The sequence below is a fragment of the Prunus dulcis genome, chromosome 6 (genome assembly GCF_902201215.1).
Source record: "Prunus dulcis chromosome 6, ALMONDv2, whole genome shotgun sequence".
Classification (NCBI taxonomy): domain Eukaryota; kingdom Viridiplantae; phylum Streptophyta; class Magnoliopsida; order Rosales; family Rosaceae; genus Prunus; species Prunus dulcis.
Window position 1 is genome coordinate 19932519 of NC_047655.1, and position 13077 is coordinate 19945595.

General features: G+C 36.9%; 1 protein-coding gene across 5 annotated transcripts; it reads right to left on the reverse strand.

Annotated features, from left to right (window-relative positions):
- Positions 1-84: 84 nt before the first annotated feature.
- Positions 85-12174, reverse strand: LOC117632012. 5 transcript variants are annotated; one of them, XM_034365374.1, is made up of 21 exons: positions 12158-12174; positions 11765-11844; positions 10135-10691; positions 9202-9296; positions 9010-9084; positions 8750-8911; positions 8572-8650; positions 8317-8471; positions 7917-7980; positions 6983-7062; positions 6586-6651; positions 5724-5774; positions 5453-5604; positions 4571-4661; positions 3877-3957; positions 2908-2985; positions 2736-2771; positions 2555-2598; positions 2232-2310; positions 1799-1889; positions 85-1649 (listed from the first exon to the last, which is right to left on the reverse strand). In XM_034365374.1, the coding sequence occupies exons 3-21, from the start codon at positions 10667-10669 to the stop codon at positions 409-411; spliced, it is 3255 nt and encodes a 1084-aa protein (XP_034221265.1). In that variant the 5' UTR covers positions 10670-10691; positions 11765-11844; positions 12158-12174; the 3' UTR covers positions 85-408. The 5 variants fall into 5 exon arrangements, with proteins under 5 accessions (XP_034221265.1, XP_034221264.1, XP_034221268.1 ...); XM_034365373.1 differs by lacking the exon at positions 12158-12174 and adding an exon at positions 12136-12154; XM_034365377.1 differs by lacking the exon at positions 12158-12174 and adding an exon at positions 12040-12142 and having other exon boundaries at positions 1820-1889.
- Positions 12175-13077: the final 903 nt, after the last annotated feature.

Consider the following 13077-nt stretch of genomic DNA (forward strand, 5'->3'; position numbering starts at 1 on the left):
GGCAGGCACTATTCACATAAATAGTAACAACCCTTGCTTGCCTTTGCCCTTTGCCATGCCCAATGAGTGGAAATGCTCTTAATAAAGCCAGTAAAATCTTGAACCCTTTTTTTTTATTACTCTTAAAAGGTCTTTTCTTTTTTCTTTTTTTTTGGTCGAACCTGGTAAATAAGATGTGAGCGAAGTCAGTGATGCTACTCGCCTCTAAAGCATCTCTTTTCTTCCCCGGCACTTGACCTTTTTTTCTTGGCCAGTGCCTGTACTCTCACTTCAAGAAAGAGGACAAGGGTGAAATAATATAGAAGAGAAACTGCTTAGCCAAAAAAGCAAAACTTATTTTGCATTATAGAGGGATTATAGTCTACCGATTCCTAAAAAGTAAAACAATAAATAGCACTAGGTTCTATCCTATATCCTCTGAGAGGTCGGTAAAGTCAGTGATGCTCCTTGACTGGGAAATTCATCCATCGAAACCATCGAGTTTTGAGGGAACATCCTCTGAGGTGCACCCGGAATATATAATCTCTCGGATGTTGGTGACATACCAGGATTTCTCTGAACCAATGGAGACATATACAATCTTTCCGAGGTGGAAGGAACAGCATCGGCATGTTGAGAGGCCACAGCCAAGTCGTCATTCCTTTGAGATGCTGTGGACATGTATATCCTCTCCGAAGTTGGATGTAGAGTAATATCAGTTCTCTGAGATGTTGAACCCATGTGGTCATGCTGATGAGATGTTTCAGGCATGTATAGCCTCTCAGATGTTGAAAACATGGTGGTGTCATTCCTTTGAAATGTTTGGCCCATACTGTCATTCAGCTGAGATCCTGCCAGCATGTATACCCTCTCCGAAACTGGATGTAGTGTTGTATCCATTCTTTGAGATGTTGCACTTATCCCGTCATTTCTGTGTGATATCGGAACCATTTTGTCATGAGAGGCAGGCACATATACCCTCCCAGAGGTCAATGCCATAGAAGTATCAGTCCTTTGAGATGTCAGTGCCTTGTTGCCATTCCTCTGAGATGTAGGCACATGATTCCTTTCAGAACTTGGAATATTTTGAGTCCTTTGAGATGCTGGTATTGAGGTTTCCATCCAATGAGAAGTTTGAGACATATTCTCAGTCCTTCTAGGTGTTAGTATTGACGCTTCCATCCAACGAGATGTTTGAGGCATATACATCCTCTCTGAACTCTGGGTCGGTCTCATTGACACACCTTGACTTGGTATATCTCTTTCTGGTTCTGGATGCGTAGCTAGTGAGATCTCTGCACTGGATAGATCTCTCTCAGATGTTGCTGGCCTGACAAGGGGCACTCCTTGACTAGACAAATTCCTATAAGCAGTTGGAGACACGGATAAGACTCCTGGGTTCGGTAGATCTGCCTCAGACGTGGGAGTGATGGACAGTGGAGCTCCATGACTTGGTGAATCACTCTCAGATTCTGGGTGCATGTCTGGTGACACTCTTTGGCTAGGTGAATCTCTCTCAGATGTTGAAGGCAAAGCCGAAGACACGCCTCTACCGGTCAGATCTGTCTCAGATGATGGAGGCAGAGGTAGCGACACTTCTAAGCTAGGTAAATCCTTCCACTGCTGCGCAACCGTCTTGATCTGGGTGTAAAATTGCACGCCTGCCTTACCTACAAGTTTGAATGGTAACTGCAGTTATGGAAAAGGTTCAACCATCCTCAACCTGTGTGTGTGTGTGTGTGTGTGTGTGTGTGTGTGTGAGAGAGAGAGAGAGAGAGAGAGAGAGAGAGAGAGAGAGAGAGAGAGAGAGAAGTTATACCACAAAAATTGAGATCGCTACCAAAAGATGCCTTAGATCCATCAAATGAAGAAAATGGCAATGGAATTGGAACAGGGACATTGATTCCAACCTGAGATATGTCAAATCCGTGTCAGTTAGTAACATGCAAGTCACACCATAAATTAGAAAATGTCTACCAGATGAGAGCATTCTCTAATTCCAGTGAAGATTCCATGAAATTACTAAAAGAAACATATTTATTCAACCAGCATACTTTCAGTTCAAACTTCTCATCCCCCTCCTGGAGCCAACATGGTTCCCTATACTTCTATTAATATGTATGAAAACCCCACATGTATGCTGGCATAAAAAATTGTAACATCTAGCCCACAGAGAACTATAGGAGGGACGTCAAAAAGCATCACCCCATAAGTTCTCATAACCTACATGATAGAAGAAAGAGTTGGCTTACCAGCCCTGCCTCAACTTCATTCTGGAACTTCCTTGCAGCAATGCCGGATGTTGTGAATATGGAAGCTCCATTACCATACCTAAGGAATCGTAAGACAAGAGATAGAACTGATAATTGTAAGTGCCTATATTTTAAACGAAATGCCTGTTTCCAGAAGTTGCAATTGATGCCAGAAATTTTAGGGAAAAAAAAATTGAAAACATTATATTAAAACAAGAAGGAACTATGTTTCTCATAAGTTGCATCCATAAACAAATAATGAGAGTCTTCATTTCACGACTTTAATGGATCTTGGAAACAAAAGAAAGCAGGAGAGCGAGTACCTGTTTCTGTTTATAATTGATATGGCCTCTTCTAGGCTGGCAGCCTGTTGGTCATCAAAAACAGAAAGTTTTGTAACCAATCTACAACTCGTAGCAAACTCTCACACAAATATGAGAGAGAGAGAGAGAGAGAGAGAGAGAGAGAGAGAGAGAGAGAGAGAGAGAGAGAGAGAGAGAATACCTGCATGCAAAGAAGAACTGGTCCAAAAATTTCTTCCTGCCCAACACAAGATACAATGCTGTCAAGAATATGCCAATCTCTTTGGTTTCAACTCTTCTTCCACTGAGAATCATAATTAACCAAGTCCATTTATTCCGAAGACATAAAAGAACTGGGAACATGAAAAGATTACCTTAAAGCAATCCATGTTGGTTGTAACATCACATAAGATTGTAGGACCTATAAAATTTCCATTCTCATATCCTGGAACCTACAAAGTCGTGTTTGAAAAATTCAGAGAATGTTTCTAGAAAGCAATCTCCTTAGTTATACACATGCTCTGCATGTGACATATAGAACACTGCATGCTCCTCCATTGTTACCAAGAGATCGGTGATAAAATGATACTTTATCAGCAAAAGATAATATAAGATGCATATTAACAGGAAAGAATATAAGAATATGGAAAGAAAGCAGAAAACTGCTAACGGAGAAGCCATACTACAAAAAGGGAAGGAAAGTAGTCCGTAAAGTACATCAACAATCAGCAATGTTGTCACTAAAACATAGAGTGCATGAAACCAACTTCTGTAAATGTATAGAAACTCAAGGTGAAAATTCACAGAGTTTTCCTTTTTTTCATCCTTAGATGATTGCATGCATATTTTGAAGAACTTTCAAGATACAGCAAAACTATGCATGAATCATGATTTGCTCATAAAATGGAACAAATTAATGTATTTTATCGCCAGCACCTTAAAAAACAAAAATATATATTCCTATATTTCTCTTAATTTGATCTGTAAAATTATTAAAAGCCACCACGGGGGTGCAACCAAACTACACAAGCATACAAGAAATAACCACCCAAAGCTAAGGATTCTAAAATCAGGATAGAAGAAAATAGGCAAGGATAGAATATGCCTTCCATGGAGGTAAAAATTATCCTTCCTTGATATGGTCACTTCAAGAGAAATTACCTAAGTCATATTCCCTAAACAGTGCAGCCAAAAGAAAATTTCAAAAAACACCTCCCAGAGTTTTGGTAATATACTGAAATTAACATGTTTTTCAATTTGTGTTTATGCATGTGCACATGTGTAAAGCATTTCTTCAAAGCAAGAATTGATTTATCTCATCTTATCTGAGATCAAATACGTACCCTAACATTTCTCCCATCAAGCAGAAGTCTAGCACCACTTTCAACACTGCTCTGAACTAATCTGCAAATGCAATCCTTCACCTGTGAATTTAGAAATCTTGTGAAAAACTTAAAAAAAACTGCATTAAGCATATCATCTAAATAGGTTATACAACATGCTTCCATGAGAAATTTGAAGGATCTTTTAGTAGGAAACTTAATTTATAGATAAAAGAACATAATTACGAAAAGATATGGACATGTGTTCCACCATTGCAAAAACAACAAAAGGCACAAAACAAGCAAAGTCACACTCAATACAAAACCCGAGCCCAATCAAGGTGAACTACACTAAACGGAACATCTCTAAAGTGCTTAGACAAAGGCATCAACAAAAGGAGGCCAGAAATTTAATTGTTCTCGAACAAAATTCAGTTCCTCTTCCCCATCCTAAAAAATTCTTCTATTCCTCTCCTGATACACAACCCAAATAGAACCTAGTTCTCCATAGAGCAAAGCTTACAACTCTCTTATAAGCCCCCATCCCAAACATCCCTAAAAATTCCTCGATCAATAGATAATAGCAATCTCTTGGAACTAGACAGACCTGCTTCAGGCCAAAAGCTAGCTCCTTACAATACACAGAAACTAAGCTTTCCAATTAGTTCCTTTTTTATAAAGAAAAAAGGCAGACAACGCAGAAGAATTTATTCACCTCTTTTGTAATAACTGGGCCAAGGTCTGCACTGGGATCTGTTCCTACATTCACTTTAAGGGCTCTGACATGCTCCAAAATTTCGCTTTCCCTGTAAAACATAAATAGACCACCAAGTTTAGTTGAAAACTAACTTGCTACCTATGCAAAGCACAGGCCAAATAATAGTTTTTTAAGCCAAAACAAATATTGTTAAGTTTATGACAAAATAGATATACTTTTATAGTTCACATAATAAAAAACAGTTTAAAAAATCTAACATGTAAAATAAAAGGAAGTTTAAAAATCTAACATGTAAAATAAAAGGAAAATTAATATCAACCCTGCACTACTGATGTTCTAAACTTGGTCAGTCTTAGTTTGGCCACTCTTTCCAATTTACACTAACCCATGAGAAGACTTGGTAGAAACTTTAACCCTTCCCATTAATATGTTAACTAATATGGGAAGCCCAACAGGCAAACGTAGGAACCCCACAGATCACATCTCTTTTAGAACCATAAATGGACACATGTCACTTGTTTAACAAATTTAGCCCAAATGCAACATTGGATGAGCATTAATGTAAATACAAAATAAGATCCAACTGTTAGATGTGAGCTAATATATAAATTGTAAACAGATAAAGAATGAGTAACAATAACCACAAGTTGCAAAGGATAAACAAGAAAGTATCTCAAAATTGTAGGCAAACTCAAGTAGTTACGGACTAAAGACACAACTAAGTTGGGTGGTACATGTTCCAGTAACATTCAAACTTCGAAGAAGAATATAGGCATGTAACTCCTATTATTAGATGCAGTGAACTCAGTAGATGGGAAGATACCAAAAAGAAAAGAAAGGAATAAAACATTATCAGATCAAACAAACAAAATGCATTACCATGGCCTTGAACCTCCAACAAAAACAGCTGTATTCAGAGTCATACACCTTTGTCCTGCAGCACCAAAGCCAGCAGTAACCAGAGCATTCAAGGTAGCATCCATGCTAGCATCAGGCATGATGATTGCATGATTTTTTCCTCCTATATTAGACTAGGGAGTTGACAGAATCACCAGTTAGAAAGCAAATTTAGTTAAAAACTTAATGCCGATTGTGTGTGCGCTTGGGTGGGTAAGTAAGAGAGAGAGAGAGAGAGAGAGCAACTATTCACCTGAACACGTTTTCCCCTAGCAACTGCCCTCGCATATATGTGCATCCAAGCCTTCACAGTACATGAACAAGAGAGAGTAGATATAAAAAGAAAATTAAACACGTAAGAGTAGAATGGCATATACTCTCATATATTTGAAGTCCAAAGTTAAACATATGTGCTATGACAACCTATTGAATACAAGCAAACCTATTCAATTTCCAAAGTGCAGGGAAATGTAAGATTTCAGCAGAAAAAACTAATTACACTTACTCAGATTTATGAGCTCTACTATCAGTTTAATGATTTAATTTCATACCCATGAACTATTGATGCAGAGGCCTCCAAAAGGTTTATTAAAGCCTCTCTTGTCCACATACTGTGAAGGCAGTGAGCTTAAAGTGTTTTTAAGGGCTGGGATTAAAGGGTTATTTTCATATCAATGGCTAGGGCTGGAATGTCTTCAATATATGTGTTTCTCATTATGAGCCTTTGAAAAAAAAACATTTGACAGAATATATAATCAGATTAGACAATTGTTCTTGGGCCACTCTTTCCCTAGACATTCAATTATCATCGTTCCAGCAATGGTCTTAAGGCTTCCTTTCCCTAGAAACTTAGTAGAAAATTTTCTTTTCTGTTGCACCAATGATAAAAGCAGTGGATAGACTAACAGAACACTTCAGCTCACAAGGACAATCACATAAACAAATTCAATTCACAATGACTTTTGAGTTTTTCGCCATCTGAAAATGTAGCGAAGGCCGACGAGGTTATATGTGAGTGTGCTGATGTGTCGAGTGAATCTGAACTTCAAGTCATATCTTCAGGCACCGGATAGACATATAAATAATCATGAACCACCAAACTGAAAGAAACTTACCGTATTTGAGCCAACAAGTGATACAGCTTTTATGTCATCATCATCACATACATAATTAATAACGTCCTGCTCAAATTGATTTTCAAGAAAAGCAAATTTTGTCAGTGCTTAGAAAAGATTAATTAGCAACCTACCCCAGATTTCAAATTGACATTACCTAATCATTTACAGAACAGCATAAATTATTGGAAAAGACATAAGGCGCAATGGGAGTGGCCAACAGCTTGGCCACCTGTTTTAATAACATATATTAACCCCGAAAAAATAGCAATTGCCATTTGTACAACTACATATTAATATGTCTTTCATTTTTCTACTTAAAAAGCAGGAGATTTCCACGACTAGAACTGTGGCAAATACGTACAAATAGATGGAGATCCTGATCAACAGAACTTACATGGGTGCCATGAACAATATTTAAGACACCATTGGGTAAACCAGCCTCCTTTGCAAGTGCTGCAAGTATCATTGAAGCCCCTTAAACAAAAACAACGTCAGCCATTTCAATTTGTCAATATGGGCACAGTAAAAGAAAAATGAAACATAAGATTGCATTTCTAGGAAGATACATAAAAAACAAAAAAAGAAGTCAACAATGATACAAGGTGTAGCATACAACAGCTTCCATATAACAAATGATCGATCTACAGAGATCATTGAGACACATTAGAATGACATACACAAAATTTAAGAAGTGCGTCAATATTGATGATCTTTTGTGGTTTCCTTTTTGTAGGAAAGATCTAAACCTAGAACCTCACCAACCCCACACCTTAGCATTACCACCCTTCTTTTAATGTATGGCTTTCCAACTAACACTAAGGCACAACACAGCTACTATTGATTAAATGTATTCCCATATGCACATGTATGCATTAGCATAACTTAGTTGTTTAAAATCTTAAATACATACAACTTACAAACATGAATTATATTCATTATATCACCCACAATTCCCACTCGATAACCTTTTCACCACTTATATTGATTTAATCATTGTCTTCATGTCTGGAAACTTGCTAGAAATTTGAATCTGGAAACTTCTCTAAAGATGATTCTCTATGTAAAACTCTGATTCTTATGAAAAATCAGAAAAGTGAAGGGGGTGTTATTTTTATTGGATATCACTTATCAGTGCAAGTTTTGTTCCAAACTATTGCCAGTAGATCCATGGACAATGAATGGAATTATAGATGTTCAATGGCCTCCATATTATTGCTTAAAGCAGTACCCAAATACATGCTTTCAATTCACATACAACAGCAACATGCAATCCAAGTAGAAACAAAATGTCCCAATCTTGAACATAATAGTAACGGATTCAAAGTCACCTGGATTATTTTCACATGGCTTAAGAACAAATGTATTGCCACATGTAACTGCAATTGGGAACATCTGCAAAACCGTGGAAAAGTTACTCACAGGAAACTCCTCTTATCTTTTTCCACAAACCACACAAATAAAAGACTCCTACGTACCCAAAAAAAAAAAAAAAAAACAGTTACGTGATTAACAATAGAAACTTAAATGCACAAAAAAGCTACACAATCTAAAAGTTTGTCTTCCGTAGTTTAAAGAAAGAGAAAATGCATGAGAAAATAAGCACATCAACCTAAACTAAAATGGGAAGTAAAATCATATAAAATTGTCGCCTGAGTCTTGCAGAAGGTTTTTAAAAACAATGAAAAACAAATCACCAACAAAAAGAACTGAGAGGTAATGTAGCCATACCCACAAGGGAATCATTGCTGGAAAGTTGAAAGGGCATATCCCGGCACAAACACCTAGTGGTTCCCTAATGCAGTATGTATCAATACCATTGGATGCATTAGGAACAAACTCCCCCATTTGTAGAGTTGCCATCCCACAAGCATGTTCAACCACCTCTAAAGGAAAAAAAAAAAAAAAAAGAATAAAACCAACTCACTGTTGGTTAACACTGGTTACGGTAACAGAAATGGCAAAAAGACATGTGCAAAGACTGACCTAAGCCACGGAGCACATCATTCTCGGCACCCTTCAACGTCTTACCCTGTTCTATGGTGATATTCATTGCAAGCTTGTCCTGAAAAGAGTAGTGTTGTGTTGTCCACATTGAGATTCATAAGTTCAGGATAGAAATCATATATTACAATAATGAATTTATGAGACTCCAATTACTAACGATATCTCTCCGAATGAGCTCCTGGAGCTTAAACATGATACGTTGACGAGTGGTAATAGGAGTGTTTTTCCATGACGGAAAAGCCTGCTTGGCTGAACTAACTGCAGCTTTGAACTCTTCATAGGTAGTTAAAGGAACATGAGAAACAACCTCTTGTGTCGCCTAATTAAGAAATCAAACATAAATTTAATAATATAATTGATAAATGCGTCTTACGAAAAGAGAATAAGATGATAATTAATTGAATTTTGTGAGCTTACAGGATTTACTACATCAATGATTGAACACCCTTGAGAATCAACAAATTTCCCTCCAATAAAATTAGGAACCTTCAGCTACAATTGAATCTAACATAAGTTTGTAATACCCAACTCATTCAGCAAAAAGCAGAGAGAGACAGAGCAGAAGCGGAAAAGCAGCCTTATTCGACCACCTTTAACATCAAACCTTACCGGTTGGTTGTTTTGTTCTGATGACCCCCCACTGGTAGTAGCACTTGTACTCACCAGAGCAGATCTGTCAGGTCTCCATGACTTGAAACTTTTTTCTGATGAAATAAGTTTAAAATATAAAGTTGTTAATGATTACTGATAAATTTTCTGATCTATTCTAGCTATTCTATCCAGAAATCCAAAAGTTTCTAGCTATTCAATCCAGCAATCCAAAAGTTGGTTTATCAAATTTTCTAGCCAAAACCTATACAATCTTTTAGCCCTAAAAGCTTGCTTTTTTCTTACACAGAAATCCCCGGGCTCCGAAACTGGGGCCCCCCTCCGAACCCGACAATCTGTTGGAGGCAGGAAACTCTGGCAAATAGCTAGATAGGTATCTTGAGGAATCGAATCTCAGACCACATGGGGGCAAACCTCTTACATGATCTTAGTGGCCACTCAAAAACTAGGGTACCATATGCACGTCTGCTAACTTTTCAAAGTCCTGCAACTTTCTTCCAATCTTTAAGTATAACTATCAGTGAACCAAATTATTAAAAACTAAAAATCAACATACTTGCGGTATCAGAAACTAATACCAATGTGGATATGACCTAATATTTAACTTACAAAAGTATGGTGAAAGCTCCCCTTTACATGATCTTAGTGGCCTCTCAAAACTGTAATTTGGATTTCACTAGGAAAATGACTTTTCCTGTTTCCAATGAATAGCACCGTAGTATGAATATGTGCCCTTTATATTAAATATAGTTGCTCTTCAACTGCAAAGAAGTCCGCCTCAAACCCCAATACTAACTACGCATTAAGAACCTAATAAAAAGGCCACAGTAGCATGCCACTACCCACCAACACACTGTGCAATGGTACAGATTCGGTTTTCTAGCAACTTAGAATATGAACTAAATCTTTATAAATCTTGGGAACAAGAGGAACCTGATAGATTTCCTTGACGGATCTTGGCTTTGAGGTTATACAAATGCCTTGGTGTTGACTGCAGTTCAGGATTGATTTGCTTGAGAGTCTTAAGAACTTGACGTGGTTTCACACCAGCTTCAGTCATTTGCTTGATTTGTCTGACCTCTTCCTCAGTGAAACGACGACTATATGGATGCTCTGACATGTCCTTTAACGCATCATGGTTGTGATCCCCATTTTTTATTGCAAGTACCCATAAATCATCTTCCTTTTTCCCAATGGCTTCAAAAGGACAATTTATAAGGCGTGAACTTGCTTTCCTTTTGCGCTTGCTTTCATCAATTTTACGCCTATTGCGATAAACACCTCCTCTATCACAACCAAGTATGACTCTTCTGTCTTTCCTCGACTTCTTGATGGTCACCACATATCCTTGACTAGCACCAAAATCACGAACATATTTGATGAGATCTTCACGATCTTCAAATGCACCCGGTTGTGGAGGAAGCATCTTGTTCAGCTTTGTAACCTCAATTTGACTCTGAGCTTCCATTACCAATGGTAGAAAGAAAAAGCTGATAGATAAACCAAAAAATAATATATAAACATGGTATTGTTTGACAAAGAATAGGATATAAGAACTTTACTTTTTAAAAGTATGTATATTTGAAAAAATGAAGTCCTAAGGCTTTCACCATAAATAAGTCCATAGACAAATTAAGCATGAAACTTATTTCTTCAAACCAGCTGAGTCTTGAATCTTGTAAAGATATGGTCATTTTCCTGAGTGAAAAATAAATTGTTGAACCACAGACCCACAAACCAATAACTTTAGCACACCTAAATATTTTGACAGCACCAGTCAAATTTAAATTATTTAGGCACATCGTAGCAACATAATGTGCAACCCATACAACAAACCCGGAAACCTCTCCAGACATATCGAAGACGATTGTTCCTAAAACTCATGTGTGCTGTAGAATACAGACAGTCAAATCAAGGGTTCTACTATTATTCTACATCAAGCAAGAATAGGCGACTTGTTTCAATCACAGTGTTCTCATCCTATAAGTTATTAAAGATGAATACCATTATACCATGATAAGTTATTAAACCCACAATGCAATTTTTTCAGTGATGTCTTTGTTAAGATTGGCCTCAAAAGAAAAAGTGGAAGCCCTCCAATGCAATAGCATCACTCTTGTATCAACCACTGAGACAAATGTGGATATTCTCACACATCAGAATGCAATTAGATTAAAATTCCACAATGTGCAACATGGTTTCTACTTTATAGAACTCTAGAGAGTAACCATGGGAATGGAAACGATTGCATAAAACTACTTTCTGTTGCCAGCATAACTCATAATCTTTTTTCTTTTTTTCTCTTTTTGTCTGAACTCAGTAATCTTAGTTTAGAACTCAAATTGGACAACTTTCTGTAAATCAACTTTGCAAAGCATAAGTTATAGAAACAAGCAAACCCCAAAAGAAAAAAACAACATACATACAATGGTAGAGTGAGACTCTTGAAAACACCAAATACCTCTCTATAACCAGCAATGATTTCTATCACAAATTAACAACAACAAAAAACTACAGACATAACAGTAACCTAAGACAAAAAACGTGAAGGTGAAAAGCTTACCTGATTGAAAATTCTTAGGTCAGTGAAAACTTGCACTTACAGACCCAAAATTTCACCCCCAAGTGCCAGCACAAAAATACCTGGAAAACAAATTCAACACCATGAAAATTAATCCCAGAATCAAATTTCAAAGGAAATGAATCTCAATATAGAAACAACAAATATAATGAGGTTATACAGATCAGCAATGCCTTAATGGAGAGTCTTATTGTGTTAATGCATACCAAAAACATATTTACAGCAATAAATTCATTTCTCTAAAATATATTACCTACCCATAAACGGAAAAAGAGAAAAGCGTAAATATTTGAAAATAAAAATAGAGATTTTGATCTTAGAAATGGAAAGTGAGGGAAAATTTTGAAGGTTACAGAAAAGGATCGGGACGCCCACTAGTTTTGATAAACAGGGACACCTCACTTGCTTCAACGACAGTGCCCTCAGAGACCTTCAGTTGCGGTCTTTGTCACGCGCTTGAGTGGCGCTTGTGAGTTGGATGGGGTTCGGTTGATTGTTGAGTAGTTTCACGCGCTCGCCTGGGAAGAGTAGGGTTGTGTTTTTTGTATGGTTTCTCAACGGCAGTTTTGGCATTTCGACGCTTCTCGAGACGGGTGTCCCGTTTATCAAAACGAGGATTGTTATTCCAAGTTAGAGCACGACATTGTTATGGATGTCGTTCACTCACTTTCCATCGATGTTTGGTTTGTTTTTGGTTTGAGCCAAAATCAAGGCTGTTTTTAAAAAGAAACACAAGTGTTAAGTGACTTTTAGCTTAGCTTAATTTGTTAAAAGCAGTTACTTATATTTGAAAAAAAAAAATTTAACACTTACCTAGTCTTCTATTCAAATCTTTCCTGCCCCATATATACTCAATTGAATATATTCAAATTAATTTAAAGTAATTTAGACTTATATAAATAAATGAATAATATATATATCGTAAATTAAGATTATTTAAGTTTGCAATTTCCCATGTAGAGGTGTTAAATGGATTCGGTTAGCTCGAGCATAGCCTAGTTTGGTCGGGTTAAGTAAGGCTCGACACGGCACCATCAGTATCTTTGAACACTTTGAGACGAGATAATTTGGCCTAATGAGTCGGGTAGGTAGGCTCAAGGCTCGTCATTATCCGTGCCGGTCCAAAAATGGACCAATCCGTTTAAACACACATTTATTAAATTATATTTATTTTAGAGAAAAATGATACATAATATTATTATATTTATATCATAAGTTCAAGTCTATGTCTTTATCCTAATAATATATTTTAAAAAATACAATGTTTTCTTTATAAATAAACTAATGATTTAATT